We start from the raw sequence: 19,076 nt of genomic DNA, 5'->3' as shown, positions 1-19,076 counted from the left end.
GAGTGTTCTAGCACAATCCATTATTGACTTGTTTCTTCTTTCAACAATTCCATTTTGTGCAGGAGTCATAGGTGTTGATGTCTATCTTTTAATTCCTCTATCATGACAACATCTCAAACTCATGTGAAGTGGATTCACCTCCTCTATCCGATCTCAAACATTTCAAGCTCTTACCTGTTTCTTTCTCAACTCTTGCCAAGTACCATTTAAACATTTGAAAAGCATCTAATCTTTGTTTTAGAAACATGATTGCCATCATCCTAGAGTAATCATCAACAAGTAGCATTATATACCTATCTCCTTTGTAGCTTTGTACTTCAATAGGTCCACACAAGTCAGTATAAAAAATTTCAAGTATTTCCTTAGAGGTATAAGCTTGACTTTGTCATCTTGCCTAGCTGACATTGTTTGCACATTATATTTTCCAGTTTCTTCAATTTAGGAAAACCTCTAACTCTTTTCATGTTGCTGATACTAATCAGATTATCAAAGTTAACATGACATAATCTCTTGTGCCAAAGCCATACATCATCAAATTTTGCAATAAGACAAGTAGCATCTTCTGTATTCAAATAAAACAAATTACTCCTAGTTTGATCACCTTTTTCAATCAAGTTTCCATTTGTATCATATATCTTAGCTGATTTGTTTTCAAACTCAAATGTGCACCCCAAATTATTCAATTGTGACACACTTAATAGGTTATAATTCAATCCTTCAACATAATAAGCATTATCACATGAAATCTTGTCTGTGAGTTTGATGGACCCTTTTCCTTCTATCAAACATGGTGCATCATTACCAAATCTTACACTATTTCCATCATAACAGGTTAAGATAATGAACTTACTTTTGTCTCCAGTCATGTGATGTGAGCATCCACTATCAATGATCCATTTTTCATTCTTGTTCACACAAGTCATAAGTGCAGTAGCCTCATACTCATCTAAGTCATCCTTTATTGCAACATATACCACTTCATCATCATTCTCATCAGAGTCGTTCATTAGCAATGTAGCATGACTTCTTGCCTTTATCTCTATAGTCTCTTCCATCATCTTCTCTTCTATTTTTATGTTTGTTTCCTTCTCTTAAGTTCTTCTTTTGTGTACATCTTGTTGCAATATGACCAACTTCATTGCAATTAAAACAAATGATAACCAGTTTACCTTTTCCTTTGTGGAATCTTCTAGCCAACAATGCTTCCAACTATTCAATGTCTTCCTCATTTGTACTACTATCATTGGATGCATACTTTATCTTTCTTTTCTTCTTCTTTGGATTTACTTCCTCAGAATCCTTCAATAATAGTTTTTCTTTGAAAATTGATTCAATACTTTCTGGTTTGTAGTTGTCAAAATTAGATAACTCAAAAGCAATGAGTCTTCCTACCAGTCCTTCAAGGGTTAGATCATTTCCTGGTATACATCTTAAGTCTTGGATTGCAGACACTCTAATGGCATACATAGGAAACCATGTTTTCAAGACTTTACTTAGCACAGTATCATCATCTATTTTACCAACAACACCTCGTATTGCACTAACAACTTTTTTTTATTCTAGAATCATATTGAGCAATGTTCTCACCTTCTTCCATTCTCATGTCATCAAACTTACCTCTGAGGCTCTCTGACTTGGCTCTTTGAACATTTTCGTCTCCTCCATAGATGGTGTCTAGGGCATCCCACATCTGCTTTGCACTTTTATGGTATTTGATATCATCAAACTCAACATAGCTTAGAGTAGAGGCAATCTCCAACATCGCCTGATTGTGTTCTTCCTTTTTCTTCAAATCTTTAGTAGTTAGGGCTCCTGCTAGATCAACATGTTCTATTGAAATGCAAGATTGTGCATAGTATCCAAGTCCTCCAAGGTGTAGCTTCATCAAACTTTGCCATGCAAAAAAGTTATCTCTATTTAACTTGGGTACCTCTCTTTTTGACATCTTGATCTTTATACTTTTCGTACCTTAAAACTAATCTTCTTAAACAATTGTGCTCTGATACCAATTTTTTGAATTCTTTTAGAATAATTGAGAGGGGGGGTGAATTAGTTATTCAAGGTCTAGATGTACAAATAAAAAATTTCACAATTCAGTGAACCCATATAACATTCTTAACCGTGCATGTATTCATTGTGTGTTAACCAAAACTAATATGTTACTGTAACATTAACATGTAGAAGTATAAAGCATTAAACATAACACATCCATTAGTACACTTGAAACAATGATTTAACGTGGAAACCCTATTTGGGAAAAACCACCAGTAACATGCTACTCCTTTTTCACTCTTTTGAAGCGATGCACTATTAAAGGCCAACCTTGTTAAAGGTTACAACACACACTATTAAATGTGACCTGGTTAAGGGATTTTATTCACCCTATTGAAAGTGAGCCTTGTTAGAGGACTTTAGGCCATTCACTTGGAATGCCACCTTGTTAAAGGATTTTCCAATGACTGTTAAGTCAACCTTTCTCCAAAGGATTTACCCTAATCTAATACAATTGTTAGAAAGTAATAGTAGAGCTTTGATCTGATACAACTTACAACCCTACTTGCAGATTAAAAATCACTATATATTCCTCAAATTTGCTTGGCTTCAAATCTTTGCAACTTTTATAGCTTGTTCACCCTTCAAGCATTCATCCTCTTTAAACGTTCTTGCTTAGTTTGCCATTGCAGACTCTTCTCTTGGGTCACTTGATGAAGCAAACCCTCTTCTTTCTCCTTGTCAGATTTTGGCATCCAAAACTCTCCAACCTTTTTGCTTCATGACCAGACATCCCTACATATAGGAAATTAGAACTCTTTTCCCACTTATTATCCATATCAAAAATTAGGGTTTTCGATGGATTAGATAGGATACAATGTATCTACCCCATATCCTATCTTCTTCAAAAAATTCTCCTAGAATCCATTTGAATTCACCTCTAAAATGGTTTACATAAGATTCTATGCCTCCATTTCATTAATCTTATCTTCCTCCCGATTCACAAGTTCCAAGAAAACAAACTTGTCGGCTTTTATTTGGTGAATCTTCAATTGTTTTCATAATGTAATAGCTCAACATTATTAATTTACTAATGCTTGGCACATACTATGTTATTCAACATCTACTATAGAATCACTCAGCATCAACTAGATTTTATTAGTGCTCGACATCAACTAAAAATCACTCAGCTTCAACTATCTTGCTCAGCTTGTACAAACTTTTCTCGACACCTTCTATCAACTTGGTAAAGCTTAGCAAATGAACTTTGTCCAACCTTTTTTTTCTGAACTTTCTAAGTATAGCCAATTGCCATGTTTGCTTTAAAAAAAAAAAGTGTAGCCAATCATTTGGTAACCTCAAGTAGATCATCAATACATTATGTTATCACTATCTTAACTGATTCTTACAGTTCAATACATAATCATAACTCAACCTTTCCTTTAGGTACTTTTGTTACATCTTGTTGATTAAATCCTCCTCATCAATCAACTAAGTGATAGTGCTTGAAACATATAAGCAATTGTCTTACCATCATGTAATGGTTTGATATCATTGAAAAAACAATGATTGGAAACACACAATCTTCTTTGAACAATCTCAAATGATCTTTTCAATCATATACCAATAGGGGTCATACTCTTCCATCCATTACCCTAACCCAAATTAGGTGAGAATAGGGCTTTTTTAGACTTAATTGGCTGGTCCAACAAGAAATATTGTCTTGGGACTGCTATGGGATTGGTACGAACCTCTCTCCTTCGTGGGATGATGGTAAGACCTTCTTCTTCAATGTACAAAAGGAATTTGGACTCTATCTTTACTCCTCTACAAGCATTGCACACTTCAATGCAATCTTCCCTAGCTGAACTCACCACAAGCATGCTTAGGGAAAGACCTTAAAAATGACTGCTTTGCATTTGAGGGCCCTTCCTTTTAAACACTCAATATACATGGATTATAATCACTAGCCCAAAGAGCTCATATAGATTGAATAGTGGGGAAGTGAGTTAGAGCTCCATCTTCAAGAGCTACCTGGACAAAACCAGTGATAGTGTGGAATCAAAGTAATTTTACAAAAGGTAATAAAACTACTAAAGAATCCTATATACCAGCACTCAAATTCAAGAAAAAATGAAAATAAAAAGTTTTTTAAGTGATAGTATGAATCTTGCACACCTAACTAACCACTATCATCAAAAACTAAGAAAGTGCTCACAAAATGCTTTAGTATGTTGATTGTAAAAACACACCATCCATATAATGGACTTCCAACCTTGCTCATAGGTCTTCTCTAGCATTGTATAGGGTTATGGGGTTGATATAAGCTCCTTAGAACTCCTTTCCAATGATTTCCAACTTTTTTGCAAAAATTTGTTTTTGCTTAAACAACTTTTAAAAGTTACAAAGTTGCACAATGCAACTTTTACAACTTTTTGCAAATTTTCACCACTTTAGTCAAATCGCCTTCCTATCTTCTCAAACTTGACCATAAACCTTAACTATGGTCAAAACCTTACCCTAACTCTTCCTAGACCCTATTGACCTCATGATGACATCATCACCATGCCTTGTGCTAATAAGAGGGCTTTACATATTCTTATCCCCTAATTACACCTAGTAAAAGGCCCTAAGAACCTATGAACAAGACTCTCCAATGTACTCCAACTATGGTCAACATGACCTTATATTCCACATCCAAAATTCCTTAAGGCTCACAATTACACAACAAAATTAGAAACCTTAGATTGCCTAAGCAATCCTTAGGTGCTCCTACACCATAAATTGTCCTTCCTTTTCATGCCCAGTTAACATTACCTTTTGCTCAGTCAAAACTAGACTCATTTAAAACTGAAATTGCTCGATTGACACAACACTTTCTTACTTATTTATCAGGTGCTCGGTCACAACTGGAGTAGCTCAATTAATAGTGTGGTTCTTCATTCACCAACCAAACTATCTTGCTTATACATGATCTCAACACTTAATTAAATCACGTAAAATAATCAAATCAACAATATACTATCAGAGTCTAACTCAGTCAAGTGCCATTGAATGCCATATTCTTATCAAAACTTACATCATCGTCATCCTTTCTTCAAGTCCTCTTCATTAATAAAATGTTATGGCACTCTACTGAATTAGCATAATGTCTAACCCAGTAAGGCTTGACGTCAATGGAAACATAAAAACTGATATGACTCTTTCACGTACATTAACAAAATTATTAGTTGGGACTAACATGGGGTTCCAAGTGATAGTGTCATTGGGGTTTTAAACATTTTTTTTAATGTATCATTTTATTGCACTATGTTGTAGGCATCCTTTAAGTGGTGCATGTGATAGTTAATATTGATTATAGGGTTTAGGTTCATTCTTTGTCTCTTTTCATGGTTGCAAGTATCATATTCTAAATACCATTGAATATTTATCATTTTACGATAGACATCCACCAACAATGTCACCTAGTCAATCGAGTTTCATACCTAAAAAAATACTTTTTTCGTACTTTTTATATGTATGTATATTGTTGGTGATTCTATTAATGAGGTCTTAAATGACACTATTAATGGAGTTTTGATCTAGTGTTGTTTGTTATGATTATTGTTTTAATGTTCAAGGGGTTTTGAGTTATAACTATTAGATTTCAAGGAAGTCATCCAAGTTGTAAGGTTTAGTTATATTTCTTAGTTACTATATACATACTCTCATTACTAGAATTTTTAAGTTAACTATTTATACTATTGAATATTTCACACTTAAACATGGTAGACTGACAACATGGAAGCATGCCTACGATTATTAAAGTTGTAATTTATAATTATGTAGCAATCAAACACATCTTTACCAAAATTATAATGTACACTAATGAAAGATTGATTTATAGAATAGGGATTTTCTTAAAATGTTTTGTTCAAGCATCCATAAATTTTTTTTTGCAACTATTCAAACTCTATATGTTCAACCATTACATATTTTTTCTTCATTTGTATGGCTCATTATATGCATATGACAAGTATGCATATGACAAGAGGATGTAAAACTAAATCTCCACCTACAGAAATAATAGAAACTAAAAGGTTATCTTCAAATTGGATGGGAGTTAGATTCCCTTTGGATGTGGAAGGTCCACATATTATTGACAACATTCCAAAACATGTTCAAATTGTAAGAGTTTTGGCACCTCTAATTGTGTTGATTGAAGATGATGAAAAACTTATCTTGGAATATGAAAATAAATGGGTGTAGTTGATCGTATCCTTTAAATAGTAAAAAATACACTATTGTTAGATCTTCCAAATTCTAATTTGGAAGATAAAACATAATCAAATATGCATGGTTAGTGATAGGATATGGAGGAGAGTCCCAGTCCTTCACTACAAAATAACCCACTATCATGGTTGGTGGAGGAAGCAATGAAGCTCGAATGTAACATAATGAAGAATAAGTTTTTTTTTTCTTTTCATTTCCAAATCTAGCTACCATAATTAGTGATCCTAATATTATGCATGATAATTTGTTCTTGAGTAATATCAAAGGAAAATATAAGTAGAAGAGCCAAAATACCCAAAAAAATAAAACTATGAAGAAAAATGTAAAACATATTGTGATAAGAGTATTGAAGGAGCAACATAAATTAAATAAGGAGGTTTTACAATTAAAAAGAGTATGGTACAAGCTATGAAGTAGAGTCAAAAAAAGATCTTCAAAGGGAGAAAAAGGTGTGAAAGGAACTGTATAGGAAGATAAAAGAGTTGTAGTTAGCACAACAAGATATATAATAAAAAGGTATCTTAGGTTTCACTTTGAACCCCTTACCTCATAATGATGTATTCCTAATATTCTAAAATTATTTGATGTACTGATAACTTCTCCAATCAACAAGTTACGTAAATGAGAGGTATTCAACTCTCAATTTTATCTCCATATCCAATCCCAACTCCTACTCAATTGAAGAACATTTTTTCCCATTGTTAACTTGTGCACCACTAGGGCACCATGTATTACCATTGATTCTTGGACAAATGTTAGATCATTGCATATATTCTATTAAAAATCACAACTCTCATACATTTTGGTACACAAGAGACAACCTTTTTTTTCATTGAATTGGTTCAAATATTTTTCAAGAAAATGGAATATATGAAGTCAAATTTATGAACTTATAATTTTGTTGAAAGTTACCACTCCTTTACATTTTCTTTGTAGATAGGAGACATAATTTTTTTTAATAATTTTTTTTGATTGATTTGAAGTATTTTGAAGAAAAGAAAACATATGTAATGCATTTCTAAACTTATATATCTCTAGTTATGCCTCTCTTTTCTTTTGAACATATTTGTGTAGAAGTTGTTATTTAGGTTTAAGAACAACTATGTTTAATTGGAGAGTCCATGTCAATTTTTTATATGTTTCTGTTATGAATGAAATCATATCTATCCACCTTGCACTTTGGATTTCCACTTTTTTCATGTTGAGATTAGTCCAAGGTATCAAAAAATGGCTCATTTTTGGGACAATAGTCAAAGTGCATGTTGGCTAGGAATAGTGTTGTGACAAGGTATGTATGTAGGTTCAAACATCCACTTAGCAATGAAGTAGTTTTCCACCACAAGAAAATGATGAAATATAACAATTCCATTCTAGCCATGGAATGGTAATATGCAGCTGGCATTACTAAGTGTCCCCTCACATTTCATACCCACGTTTACCTCCCAATATCTAACACAAGAACAACTTAATGTTTCATTTCATCGCAAGTCCCACCCACTTTTCATGACTTCTTTCACAACAAGTTCTCTCAACTATTTTTTGCCCCCTATATTAAGGATTGGAATAATGACACTAGGTTTTGTAAATATGTTTTTAGTTTTGAATCACGTTGGATGCTTATAATTCAAATGTGGACTATAAGATAAATTTTGGTGTCTTATAGTCTATATTTGAAGTAAATAGAAATACTTAAAATGAGAATCAAAATAAGAGGAAACTGTGAAAATTCCTATTGTAGTCACTGATTATTAATCTCCTATTGTAAACGATTATTAAACTATCGAAAATAAATTTATAGCTAATATCAAAAAATAACACAACTACAACTTGACTAGTAAAATACAAAAAGAAAGTCACAACACAAAGAACACAATATTTTTGGACAAATCATCCCTGGAAAAACCCCTAAGGGAAAACCAGTTCTGCACATTGAAAATATATTAACTTCAACAAATCAAGAGATAAAAATTCCTTGCCTCTCATTGGCAAAATTCAGAGAACCTCCTAATTTCTCCTACTGATATTCCCCACTAATATCCCCAACGCTATCATTGTGCCCTTGCTAACACTACAAGATTGTTTGTTGTCACTGCAAACTCATTTGTTAACACTGCAAATGCTTCTACAACTTCTTGTGTTCCTCTGTTCTATTCACCAAATGCCTCCCTTGACCCCCCTTTTATACTACCTAACCAAGAGGTTTCTAGTCACTTCTTGATCAAGACAACCTAACCAAGAAGTTTCTAGTTGCTTCTTGATAACAACCTAACCAATACGTTATTAGTTGCTTCTAGAAGGAGTCAATTAACTAACAAATATTTGCTAATTAATCACATATGGATGAACAACTGTCCAAGCTACCTAAAACTAACACTCCCTCTTAGCGAGAAAAGCTATTCTGAATGAAACCTAACTTATCTTTGAAGAAGATGAATTTAGACTTCCCTAATGCCTTAGTTAGAATGTCTGCTACCTGCTCCTTTGTAGGTACATACTATAGTTGAACAACCCCCATTGTACACAATCTCTAATGAAGTGATATATGATGTCTCTATGTTTAGACCTATCATGAAACACTAGATTCTCAAACAACTTGATGCAACTCTAATTGTTGTAGTGTGTCACAGTAGTCTCAACCTTCTGACCAAACAAGGCTACTAAAAACTTTTGAAGCAATATAGCTTTACATGTCACCATGCTAATTGTTATGTATTCTACTTCTGTTGAACTCAGAGCCATAGACTTTTGCTTCCTGTTGAACCAAGATACAACTCCTGATCCCAAACTGAAACAACACCCTAAAGTGCTCCTTTTGTTTGTTGTACTTCTTGCCCAATCTGCATCAGTATAGCCCATCAACCTGATACCTTCACCTCAAAAATATCTCATCCCATACTCAATTGTACCATGCAAGTAACACAATACATGCTTGGCTACTATCCAATGCATTACCTTTGGTTTAACCATGAATTGACTAAGAGAGTTTACTGCAAATGCTATATCTAGCCTAGTGTTGACCAAATACATAAGCAAACCAATCAACTATCTATATAAGGTGGGATCTACATCCTTCTCCTTAGATGTATCTACCTTCCTTCAATTCATGATCATGGGTGTAGACATGGCTTTGCAATCCTCCATCTTGAATCTCTTCAAGATTTCAATGCAATATTTCCCTTGACAAAGGAAAATCTCTCCATTTGTTTGCCACACCTCCATGACTAGAAAGTAGTGCATAAGTCCTATGTCCCTCATCTCAAACTCTTCTGCAAGGTCCCTCTTGGAGTCTTCTATGAGCCCTAGTGAACCTATAAGAAACAAGTCATCCACATAAAGAACAAGAATGAGAATCTCACCACCAACCACCAAGTAGTAGAGGTTAGCATCCAATTCATTCTTCACAAAGCCCATTTCTTGCAAGTATGTGTTAATGCGCTCATACCACACTTTGGGAGCTTGCTTGAGTCCGTACAATGCTCTCTTCAATTTGCACATGTGGGTCTCTTTGTTGTGTGCTACAAAGTCTTCTAGTTGTTCTATGCATACCTCCTCCTTTAGCTCACCATTAAGGATTGTTGTCTTGACATTCATTTGATGGATCTACCATCCCAACTATGCTGCAAATGAGATCACAACTCATATAGAAGTATACTTGGCCATTGGAGCAAATGTCTCCTCATAGCCTATTCCCTCCTTCTAAGAGAACCCCATGGCCACGAACCTTGCCTTGTATTTCTTGATGCTACAATCTGCACCGTGCTTTATCTTATAGATCTAGCATGATCCAACAACTGCCCTATCTATTGGTCTACAAACTATCTGCCACACATCAATCTGCATTATTGAGGAATACTTCTCAACCATAGCATCTTGCAATACCTGATGCTCTGTAGCCTCCTGATAGTTGGAAGGCTCACTATCTACCAACTGACTAACTAATGCCACATAGAGATTGAACTTGGTTGGTTGTCTCTGCTATCTTGTACTCTTCCTAGGAGCTCCCACAAACTCTTGAGTATCCCTTAGTGTCTCTTGAACCTCGCAGTTCCTTCTACCAACTATAGAGGATGAAATATCAACCTCTAAGTCTTCAAGATGCATTTCTTGTTGCACCTGTTGCTTCATGCTTTGTGAATCTTCACCACTTGAGCCTACCCTTTTACTAGTAACTATACTTGTGCTTTGCTATCGTTGACTAGGCCTTGGAGCTTTTATTGGCCACTCACTCTGATTATCTGCTAGCAAATCTCTGGACCTTCTAAATACCTTGTCCTCCATGAGCCTAACATCACTTTTGACAACAATTCTTCTGGTACTAGGGATAAAAATCCCATATGCCTTTGAGGTTTCACTGTAGCCAACAAAGTACCTCCTCTCTACAGCCTGATCTAACTTGGTACATGTCTAGCTTTGAGATATGTGGAACAATATGATCCTTGACACCATTAAGGATAATCCTCCTCACCTTGGCATCGTCCTTATTATATGTTGCAAGTTGTGTTGCATATGTAGGTAAAACTACAACATTGGTAACATAATCCTTGATACCATTCTCTTCCAACAATAAAGAAATTATGGCCTTCCAGAGACCAAAATTTGAGGCACCATCCAATCTATCCTAATCTCTCAAACCAGTTGAAGCAATCTCAAGGGATTAAAGGAATAATAATTCTGAAGAGATAAACCCTTAATTTCTTTCCTAGGGAAAAACTTTTCTACCGTCAACACTATTCTAATACCATGTGAAAATTCCTATTGCAATCACTGATTATTAATCTCCTATCATAAACGATTATTAAACTACCAAAAATAAATTCATAGCTAGTATTGAAAAATAACACAACTGCAACTTCACCAATAAAATACGAAAAGAAATACACAACACAAAGAACACAATATTTTTAGACAAATCGTCCCTAGAAAAACTCCTAAGGGAAAACCAGTTCTATAGATGGAAAATATATTAACTTCAACAACATAATATTTTTGGACAAATTGTCCTTGGGAAAACTAGTTTTGCAGATGGAAAATATATTAACTTCAACAAATCAAGAGATACAAAATTCCTTGCCTCTCACTGATAGAATTTAGACAACCTCCTAATTTCTCTTTTTGATATTCTCCACTACTATCCCCAACACTGTCACTGCACCCTTGCTAACACTACATTACTGTTTGCTATCATTGCAAACTTATTTGCTAACACTGCAAATGCTTCTACAACTTCTTGTATTCCTCTTTTCTATTCACAAAATGCCTCCCTTGACCCCCCTTTTATACTACCTAACCAAGAGGTTTCTAGTTGCTTCTTGATCAAGACAACCTAACCAAGAAGTTTCTAGTTGCTTCTTGATAACAACCTAACCAATAGGTTACTAGTTGCTTCTAGGAGTCAATTAACTAACAAATATTTGTTAATTAACAACATATGGATGAACAACTGTCCAAGCTACCTAAAACTAACAGTAACAACTTACTGACATTATTAATCCAAGTGATCTTACTTATAACTGTAGGAAAGTCTTAGAAATAGGAAAAATAAAATAACTAATTAGGAAATAAACATCTATGCTAATAATCAATATAGGAGATAGGTTTTCAACTTATATTTTTGTGATGGAATGAATTGGGATGCCTCTAGCATATTCGAAGTCTACATAAAAAACCCTAAGTTTTGATAAATGATTTGAAAGCTAAAATAAAATAGAGTAGATGTATTGATCAAAGTTGCATGAAATTAATCAAGAGCACCAAACTATTGTACAATAGCACAAATAAACTAATTAATAGCTTTAACATATTGGAATGTCACGATTTGATCAAAAGCCCCACACTATGGACCAAAAACACTTTGATGCATTTATTATTAGTGTTAGAACAATAAATAAATGTGTCAAAGCATTGATCAAAAGTTCTAAAATAAAAAAATGACTTAAGATCTTAATCATATCATTCAAATGTAAAATTTTAAGGAAAAAGTGCAGCTCTATTAATTTAATTGTACACAAGCATAGGTCTAAAGCATGCTTATAATAGTTAGATGCAGAATACCATTCTTAATTCTTAATATAGTTTAAATCTTTGAAGAACTTCATTATTAGTTAATATAGAGAAGACAAAACCATTTTATAAACGGTTTATAAATAGCTAAATTAGCTATAACAACTCTATAATTAAAATAATAATAAAATAGATTTTAACGACAAGAACAGTGCGTCTGGAATCCAAATTCAGCACTGTAAAGTGCACTTCTACAATGTCATTTGCAATGAATGGCCCTGAAAATACTTTTGACGCCGCAGACGATGACTCTGTTTCATTATCATTATTGCAGGAAAGTGGGATGAATAATAATGTAAATTTTTAAACACTAGAATCATCATCACAAAACGTCAATGTCATCCGCTGCCAATCTCAATCTCCCAGCATTATGTAGAGAAAAGACATTGAAGGAGGCGCTACACATTCTGCTTACTACACACAATCCTCCCTTACACTCTTCTACATATCTTCAACTCTTACAGCTCTGCATTGCCAAAAAAGCTCTTTCACATGGAAAACAAATCCATTCTTTCGTCACTGACAGGGGATTTGCGTTTGCCACAAGCACATTTTTTCAAAATAATCTTATCAACATGTATGTCAAGTGTGGTAGTTTGGTTTATGCACGTGAAGTGTTTGAACGGATGACAGAGCCAGACGTCTCCTCATGGAATATCATAATTGTAGCTCAGAGGAGGAATGGGCAATCTCATGAGGCATTGGGATTGTTTCATAGAATGCTTCGAACAGACAGAAACCCTGATAAGTTCACTTTTGCCAGCATACTACCAGCATGTGCCAAAATTGGTGCTTTGGAACAGGGTATAAATATCCATCGAAGCATAATTGAAAGCGGTTTTTCTTCAGATGTTATAGTTGTAAGTGCACTAGTAGACATGTATGTAAAATGTCGGAGAGTACAGAAAGCACGTGAACTGTTTGACAAAATGTCTCACAAAGACGTGGTTTTGTGGAATTCATTGATTGCAGGGTGCGCACATAATGGTGATCTTGATGAGGCCTTGAAGCTTTTTGAAGAAATTCCGCAAAGGGATGTGATTTCATGGACAGCATTGCTTGCAGGTTATGCACAAAATGGGTTTGTTGAAAAGGCCTTGCAAACCTTTAAGCAAATGCAATTAGCTGGCGTAAAGCCAGATTCCACAACCTTCGCCAGCGTCCTCCCAGCCTGTGCCAAATTGGGAGCTTTAGAGCAGGGCATGGACATCCATCAGTGCGTAATCGAATGCGGATTTTCGTCAGATGTTGTCGTTGTGAGTGCCCTGGTAGACATGTACGCAAAATGTGGGAGCATACACAAGGCACGTGAACTATTTGAAAAAATGCCTCGAAGAAATGTGATCTCATGGAATGCTATGATAGCTGGATATGCACAGAATGGATTTTGTCAAAATGCTCTCGAACTCTTTGAACTAATGAAGAACTCTGGTTCGTACCCTGACCATGTAAGCTTCACTTGTGTTTTGTTAGCATGCAGCCATGCCGGTTTAGTGAAAGAGGGTTGTAGATACTTCAATGGAATGAGTGACTTTTATGGCATTAAACCCACAGTAGATCATTATGTGTTCATGGTTAATCTTCTTGGTCGTGCTGGCTATCTTGAGGAAACCCTAGAATTTATCACTAAAATGCCAATGAAACCTGCGGTGGTTGTGTGGATGTGCCTGCTTGCTGCCTGTAAACCTGAGAAGAATATAGACTTAGGATTATTTATAGTAAACCTTCTTAATGAATTGGATCCTGAGAATGCTGCCACTTACGTACTTCTATCAAACATATATGCGGAAGTGGGCAAGTGGGAGGAGGTACAAAGAATAAGAGGATTGATGAAAGATAGAGGAATTAAAAAGATACCTGGATGTAGTTGGATTGAAGATCAGAGAATTTTACATGCTTTTTGTATAGGGGATAGATCACACCCACAGACACAAGAGATCTATACCGAGTTACAGAGGTTGTCTTGGGAAATGAAGGCAGCAGGGTATATTCCTGATTTTAGACATGTACTCACTGATGTGGAGGAGGAAGAAAAAGAATTATTCCTCTGCCACCATAGTGAGAAGTTGGCAATTGCATTTGGATTGTTAAACACGTCCCCTGGAACATCTATTCGAGTTGTCAAAAATCTTCGGGTATGTGTTGATTGCCACACGGTGACAAAGTTTATCTCTAAGATTGTTGGAAGACAAATAATTGTAAGAGATGCAAATCGGTTCCATCATTTTAGTGAAGGACAATGTTCTTGCAGAGATTATTGGTGATGCTAAGTTAGTACATCTGTAAAAAGAAGCCTGCACCATATGTAGCACCTGCACCATTAAGATGTGTAGCAGGTTTCCTAATAGGAAATACAGATACATGTTTTTGATAAAAAAATACAGATACATGTTACTTGTAAGTATTTTATTGTACTGAGAAGATCGTTTTTGCACATCAGTTGAAACAATTACATTGAATACATTGTGCTTTTCAATGCTAAACAAAACTTTTCTGAAATTTGTAGGCTTGAAGATCCCACGGGGAAAAGCCTTTCAGCAAACAAGGTGTGCCCTCTTAAACTTCAAACTTAAAGTGGTAAAGAAGTAATCATGAATTCTCTTTCTAGTTTCTAATGAGTGCATTTTTCTAAGTATTGGCAAATTCAGATCCCACGGGGAAAAGCCTTTCAGCAAACAAGGTGTGCCCTCTTAAACTTCAAACTTAAAGTGGTAAAGAAGTAATCATGAATTCTCTTTCTAGTTTCTAATGAGTGCATTTTTCTAAGTATTGGCAAATTCAGATCATGTGTTGACCATAAAAATTATGTGCAGTATGCAATGTGTATTACTACCTATGTATAGGAAGATGGGGTATTTGTCAGAGACCTGTTTTATGATACCATGGAAGTGTCGAGACAATGAACTGATTTCTGGAGCTCCACATATGAAAATGAAAAAGAACAGAAACACAAGAATTTGGTATTAATCTAATTTTTGGAGGACGAGGGCAAAGCATACTGTTCTCTATTCTAATGCTTGCTATTTTGTATGGACTTTTTGTGCGGATGCACTGTCTGAAAATTTCATACCTCTATCCAATCTGCAATTCGTCATTGACTTACACGATGCATATTAAATATGCAATTTTTTATATGTTTACATGGAAATGGATTTTATTGTTGATTTGTTAAAGAAAATTGGAATAATGTTAGCTATTGGGTTGTGACAATCCCAGAATTGATTCAACTTCTAACTCTGTCTATCTTGATCAGTTTCCCATACTAAAGGACATTATTCAAATGGATCAGTTTAATAAGCATCCTACTAGATGGGTCGAGACTCTTCTGAAAATTAAGATTATGTAAAACTTGTTTTGACAAGGGTGCTGCAATCAGACTCTTTGTGAGGATCACCTGAACGTGTTTTTAGCATCTGATGAAGCTCCAGGGCACCTAAATCCAGTTCATCTTCCCAAGTCCATGGTATGGACATAATCTATTGCAGGTTCGGGCTTATTTCCAGGTCCTTGAGTGCCTTGGGATTTTTTAATTTGAGGCATGATTTGATGCATGCTGGGTAGATTTGTTGCTGTTAAGAGTTATTTATTTGCAGTGTTATGCTTCAGCATTATTTGTATTCAATCCTGAGGATTAAGTAATCTTCTGGTACTCCAGTTTCCTGGTTGCTTTGTTGTGGAAGTGGAATGGTACACGGCATGACACCTGCAAGAAAACTGGCACAGAGTATCTTTGGAACGAAGGGTTACTGGGCAGTTATTTTTTTCCAGCAGATTGCATCTGTGGGAAACAACATTGCCATACAGATTGCTGCAGCTAGCAGCCTTAAGAGTTTCTTCTATTTCCGCGTGGTAAGAATATGTGTTTAAGAAACCAGATAAAAAACCCAAATTATTGTTTGAGTCTCTCAGGAATTGTGTTGGTGTCTGCAAAATGATCTTAGCATATCGTGTCTGTACCCAGTCCCCAAACATGGTTCGTTGCATGCATATGGTGTCTTGACCATTCATTTGTATGCCACAACGTTTCATTTGTGTGGGATGCACAACATCCCCTATGCTGTGACCAGAAAGATACGAGGGCAGCAAACCATCTTGTGCAGAAGAGAGATGCCAAACAGTCATCATCAGGGAGACAAAACACAGGGATCTTCTCTAAGGCATCATACTTTGCCTTAAGCACCTTCAGAAACAAAAAACGCAGGGAAGTCTGGCTAACAGTTGCTTTTGCACCAATTCTTCTTACCATATCTCTCCACTACACTTCCCAACAATAATTCCTCACATGTCCCCCACTTCACTTATATATTCTCCATTTCTTTCAATTTTTCTGATTTTATTTCTATTCTGTTTCTTCTGCAGTTTCTTTTGAAGCTTTTTAAATCAATAATTGGTATCCGAGATGGAAGACGGGGAAGTTGATTTTATCATCAATGATTTTTTTGGAAATTTGAGGTCTGTAGAGAACGAGGTTGTACCTGCAAAGAAAAAAGGGATCTGTCATGTGCACTGGTGAGATAGCTGGGAAAATAACCCTAAAGTTGAATCAGAAGATTTAAAAGCTCTTAAATCTTAGCTTAATGCGATTCTTAAGTGCATGGGCACGCATAAGAAGATAGTCATGGAAGAATTGTGGAAGAGAACAAGAGTAGACAAGACTGGCGATTCTGTGAAATACCTGGTGTTGGCATATTGTTGAATGGCTTCTCTTATTTCTGGTTTCAAACTCGATGACCCAAAAAATGTTGTGTCCAGAGTACTTTGCAGAGAATGCAAAGTTCCTGATAGAAAAAGATGAAAGGGCAGATGAAAAATCTACTGTGAAAGAAGATGAAGGGATAACCAATGAAGGGACAGAAAACGTGTCTGACATGCCAAAAGACACAGTTGAGGAAAAAGACCTAGATATCAACCAAGAAGGTTAGGAGGCCAAGTTCTTCTTCATTCTACAGATGAGTAGGCTGAGTAGGCACATAGTCAGTTGATTTCATCTTTTGAAGATGAAAGAGGTCAAAGAGTACGAAGTGTGGGATCTCACAAGAAATTGGTAAGTGAGAAGTTCGATTTGCTTTCAGATACGAAAGACTATAAAATTGACAGAAAAATGAAAAGAATGTAAAAGTGAATTGAAAAATATACTGCGCTTGATATTGCTGAAAATTGTAAGAACAGAGATTTAAGTAATAGAGATTAATCCTCTGCTTAAAGAGTGGACATAGTCCAGCATACTGGATGAACCACTATAAATCTAAATCTGTGTCTATTGTCTGATACAATTTAGACTTTATTTTCGTTTTCTATATTTTCTCTTAGCTCAACATTTATAAGCACTATCACAGCAGCGGTAATCTTACATTGCAGTCTATCATCAGTATTTTTGGGGCGTGAGAGTTGTTGTTATCCCAATTTCCTGATATCCGTTCCTTAAGGTGGGTGACACAATTTGTGTGCATTCAGCACGATGGGATTTTCTTGCACAGATATTGGTGTCACTTTACATGATGGATTCCAGATGGATCGAGATACAGTTGATTATCAATTGCATGGTACTTTAGTGACCAAGATATTTAAAGCCTTCAATGCTTTGGGAACAATAGCATTTTCTTTTGGAGATGCAATGCTACCTGAAATACAGTCGACTCTTAGGAACCCTGAAAAAAAAATTGTACAAAGGTGTTTCAGGAGCATACACAGTTATCATTGTAAGCTACTGGACGCTTGCATTTGTAGGTTACTGGGCATTTGGATCAGCGCTAGAAGCATATGTTATCAATTCCTTGACAACCCATGCATGGGCAATTGTTATGGCGAATTTGTTTGCAGAAATTCAGATTTCAGGTTGTTTTCAGATATATTGTAGACCAACATATGCCTAGTTTGAGGAAGAATTTATACCAAATAGAGGGACTCGTATGCTGAGACATTCTACCGTTTGATTTCTTTGCACATCAATTTATGTTGGATTGGTTACTCTCTGCACTGCAACTCTCCTTCTTTTTGGAGATTTGGATTTTATTTGTCAGCACTTGCATTGTGATATTGCTATCAGGATTTAACTGTGTGATTTTGAGTCAAACTCATTGACCCATGTTTCATGAGTAGTGATTCAACATGAATCCATCTCTCATGAGAATGAATGGAACACTTAGCACTCATTGGATCTAGGTGATGCTCACAGGGGTGAAGCACCGAGATTTCCGGGGAGGTCACCCATCCCAGTACTACTCCAGCTTGAGCGTGCTTAACTACGGAGTTTCCTCCATGGTTAAACCCAAAGCTTGCAACCCCATTTGCAAAACCTTACCAAGTGTTGTGCCTTATGAACCATTCATTAGAAAGCCCTTTAAGCTCATCAATTGATAAGTAGGAGATAATTTCCACAGCAAGTCAAATTGTGATATTGCTATCAGGATTTAATTGTGTGATTTTGAGTCAAACATATTGACCCATGTTTCATGAGTAGTGATTCCACATGAACCCATCTCTCATGAGAATAAATGGAACACATAGCACTCATTGGATCTAGGAGATGCTCACAGGGGTGAAGCACCGGGACTTCCCAGGAGATCACCCATCCCAGTACTTTTCCAGCCTGAGCGCACTTAACTATGGAGTTTCCTCCATGGTTAAACCCAAAGCTTGCAACCCCATTTGCAAAACCTTCACCAAGTGTTTTGCCTTATGAACCATTCATTAGAAAGCCCCTTAAGCTCATCAATTGATAAGTAGGAGATGATTTACATAGCAAGTCAAAT

The 19,076-nt window shown here is 35.7% G+C and overlaps 1 protein-coding gene and 1 pseudogene across 7 annotated transcripts; both read left to right on the top strand.

The window, feature by feature from the left end:
• The first annotated feature begins 12,487 nt into the window (after positions 1 to 12,487).
• Positions 12,488 to 15,520, top strand: LOC149541617 (pentatricopeptide repeat-containing protein At2g22070-like). Of its 7 annotated transcripts, XM_089796797.1 has the most exons (4): positions 12,488 to 14,721; positions 14,831 to 14,870; positions 14,973 to 15,004; positions 15,138 to 15,520. In XM_089796797.1, exon 1 carries the CDS (start codon positions 12,660 to 12,662, stop codon positions 14,586 to 14,588), a length of 1,929 nt encoding a protein of 642 aa, XP_089652923.1. In that variant the 5' UTR covers positions 12,488 to 12,659; the 3' UTR covers positions 14,589 to 14,721; positions 14,831 to 14,870; positions 14,973 to 15,004; positions 15,138 to 15,520. The 7 variants fall into 7 exon arrangements, with proteins under 7 accessions (XP_089652923.1, XP_089652925.1, XP_089652924.1 ...); XM_089796799.1 differs by having other exon boundaries at positions 12,488 to 13,128; positions 13,297 to 14,721; positions 14,831 to 15,520; XM_089796798.1 differs by lacking the exon at positions 14,973 to 15,004.
• A 488-nt stretch (positions 15,521 to 16,008) lies between these two features.
• LOC149541616 (GABA transporter 1-like) lies at positions 16,009 to 18,257 on the top strand (annotated as a pseudogene).
• Positions 18,258 to 19,076: the final 819 nt, after the last annotated feature.

This window comes from Cupressus sempervirens, chromosome 8 (assembly GCF_028749045.1).
Source record: "Cupressus sempervirens isolate cs-2001-9-10 chromosome 8, ASM2874904v1, whole genome shotgun sequence".
Lineage (NCBI taxonomy): Eukaryota > Viridiplantae > Streptophyta > Pinopsida > Cupressales > Cupressaceae > Cupressus > Cupressus sempervirens.
The sequence above is the reverse complement of the archived record's forward strand: the minus strand, read 5'-3'. Positions and strand labels throughout refer to the sequence as shown.

Coding starts and splice junctions, on each gene's coding strand:
- LOC149541617 (XM_089796798.1), top strand. CDS start 12,660: ATGTCATCCGCTGCCAATCTCAATCTCCCAGCATTATGTAGAGAAAAG.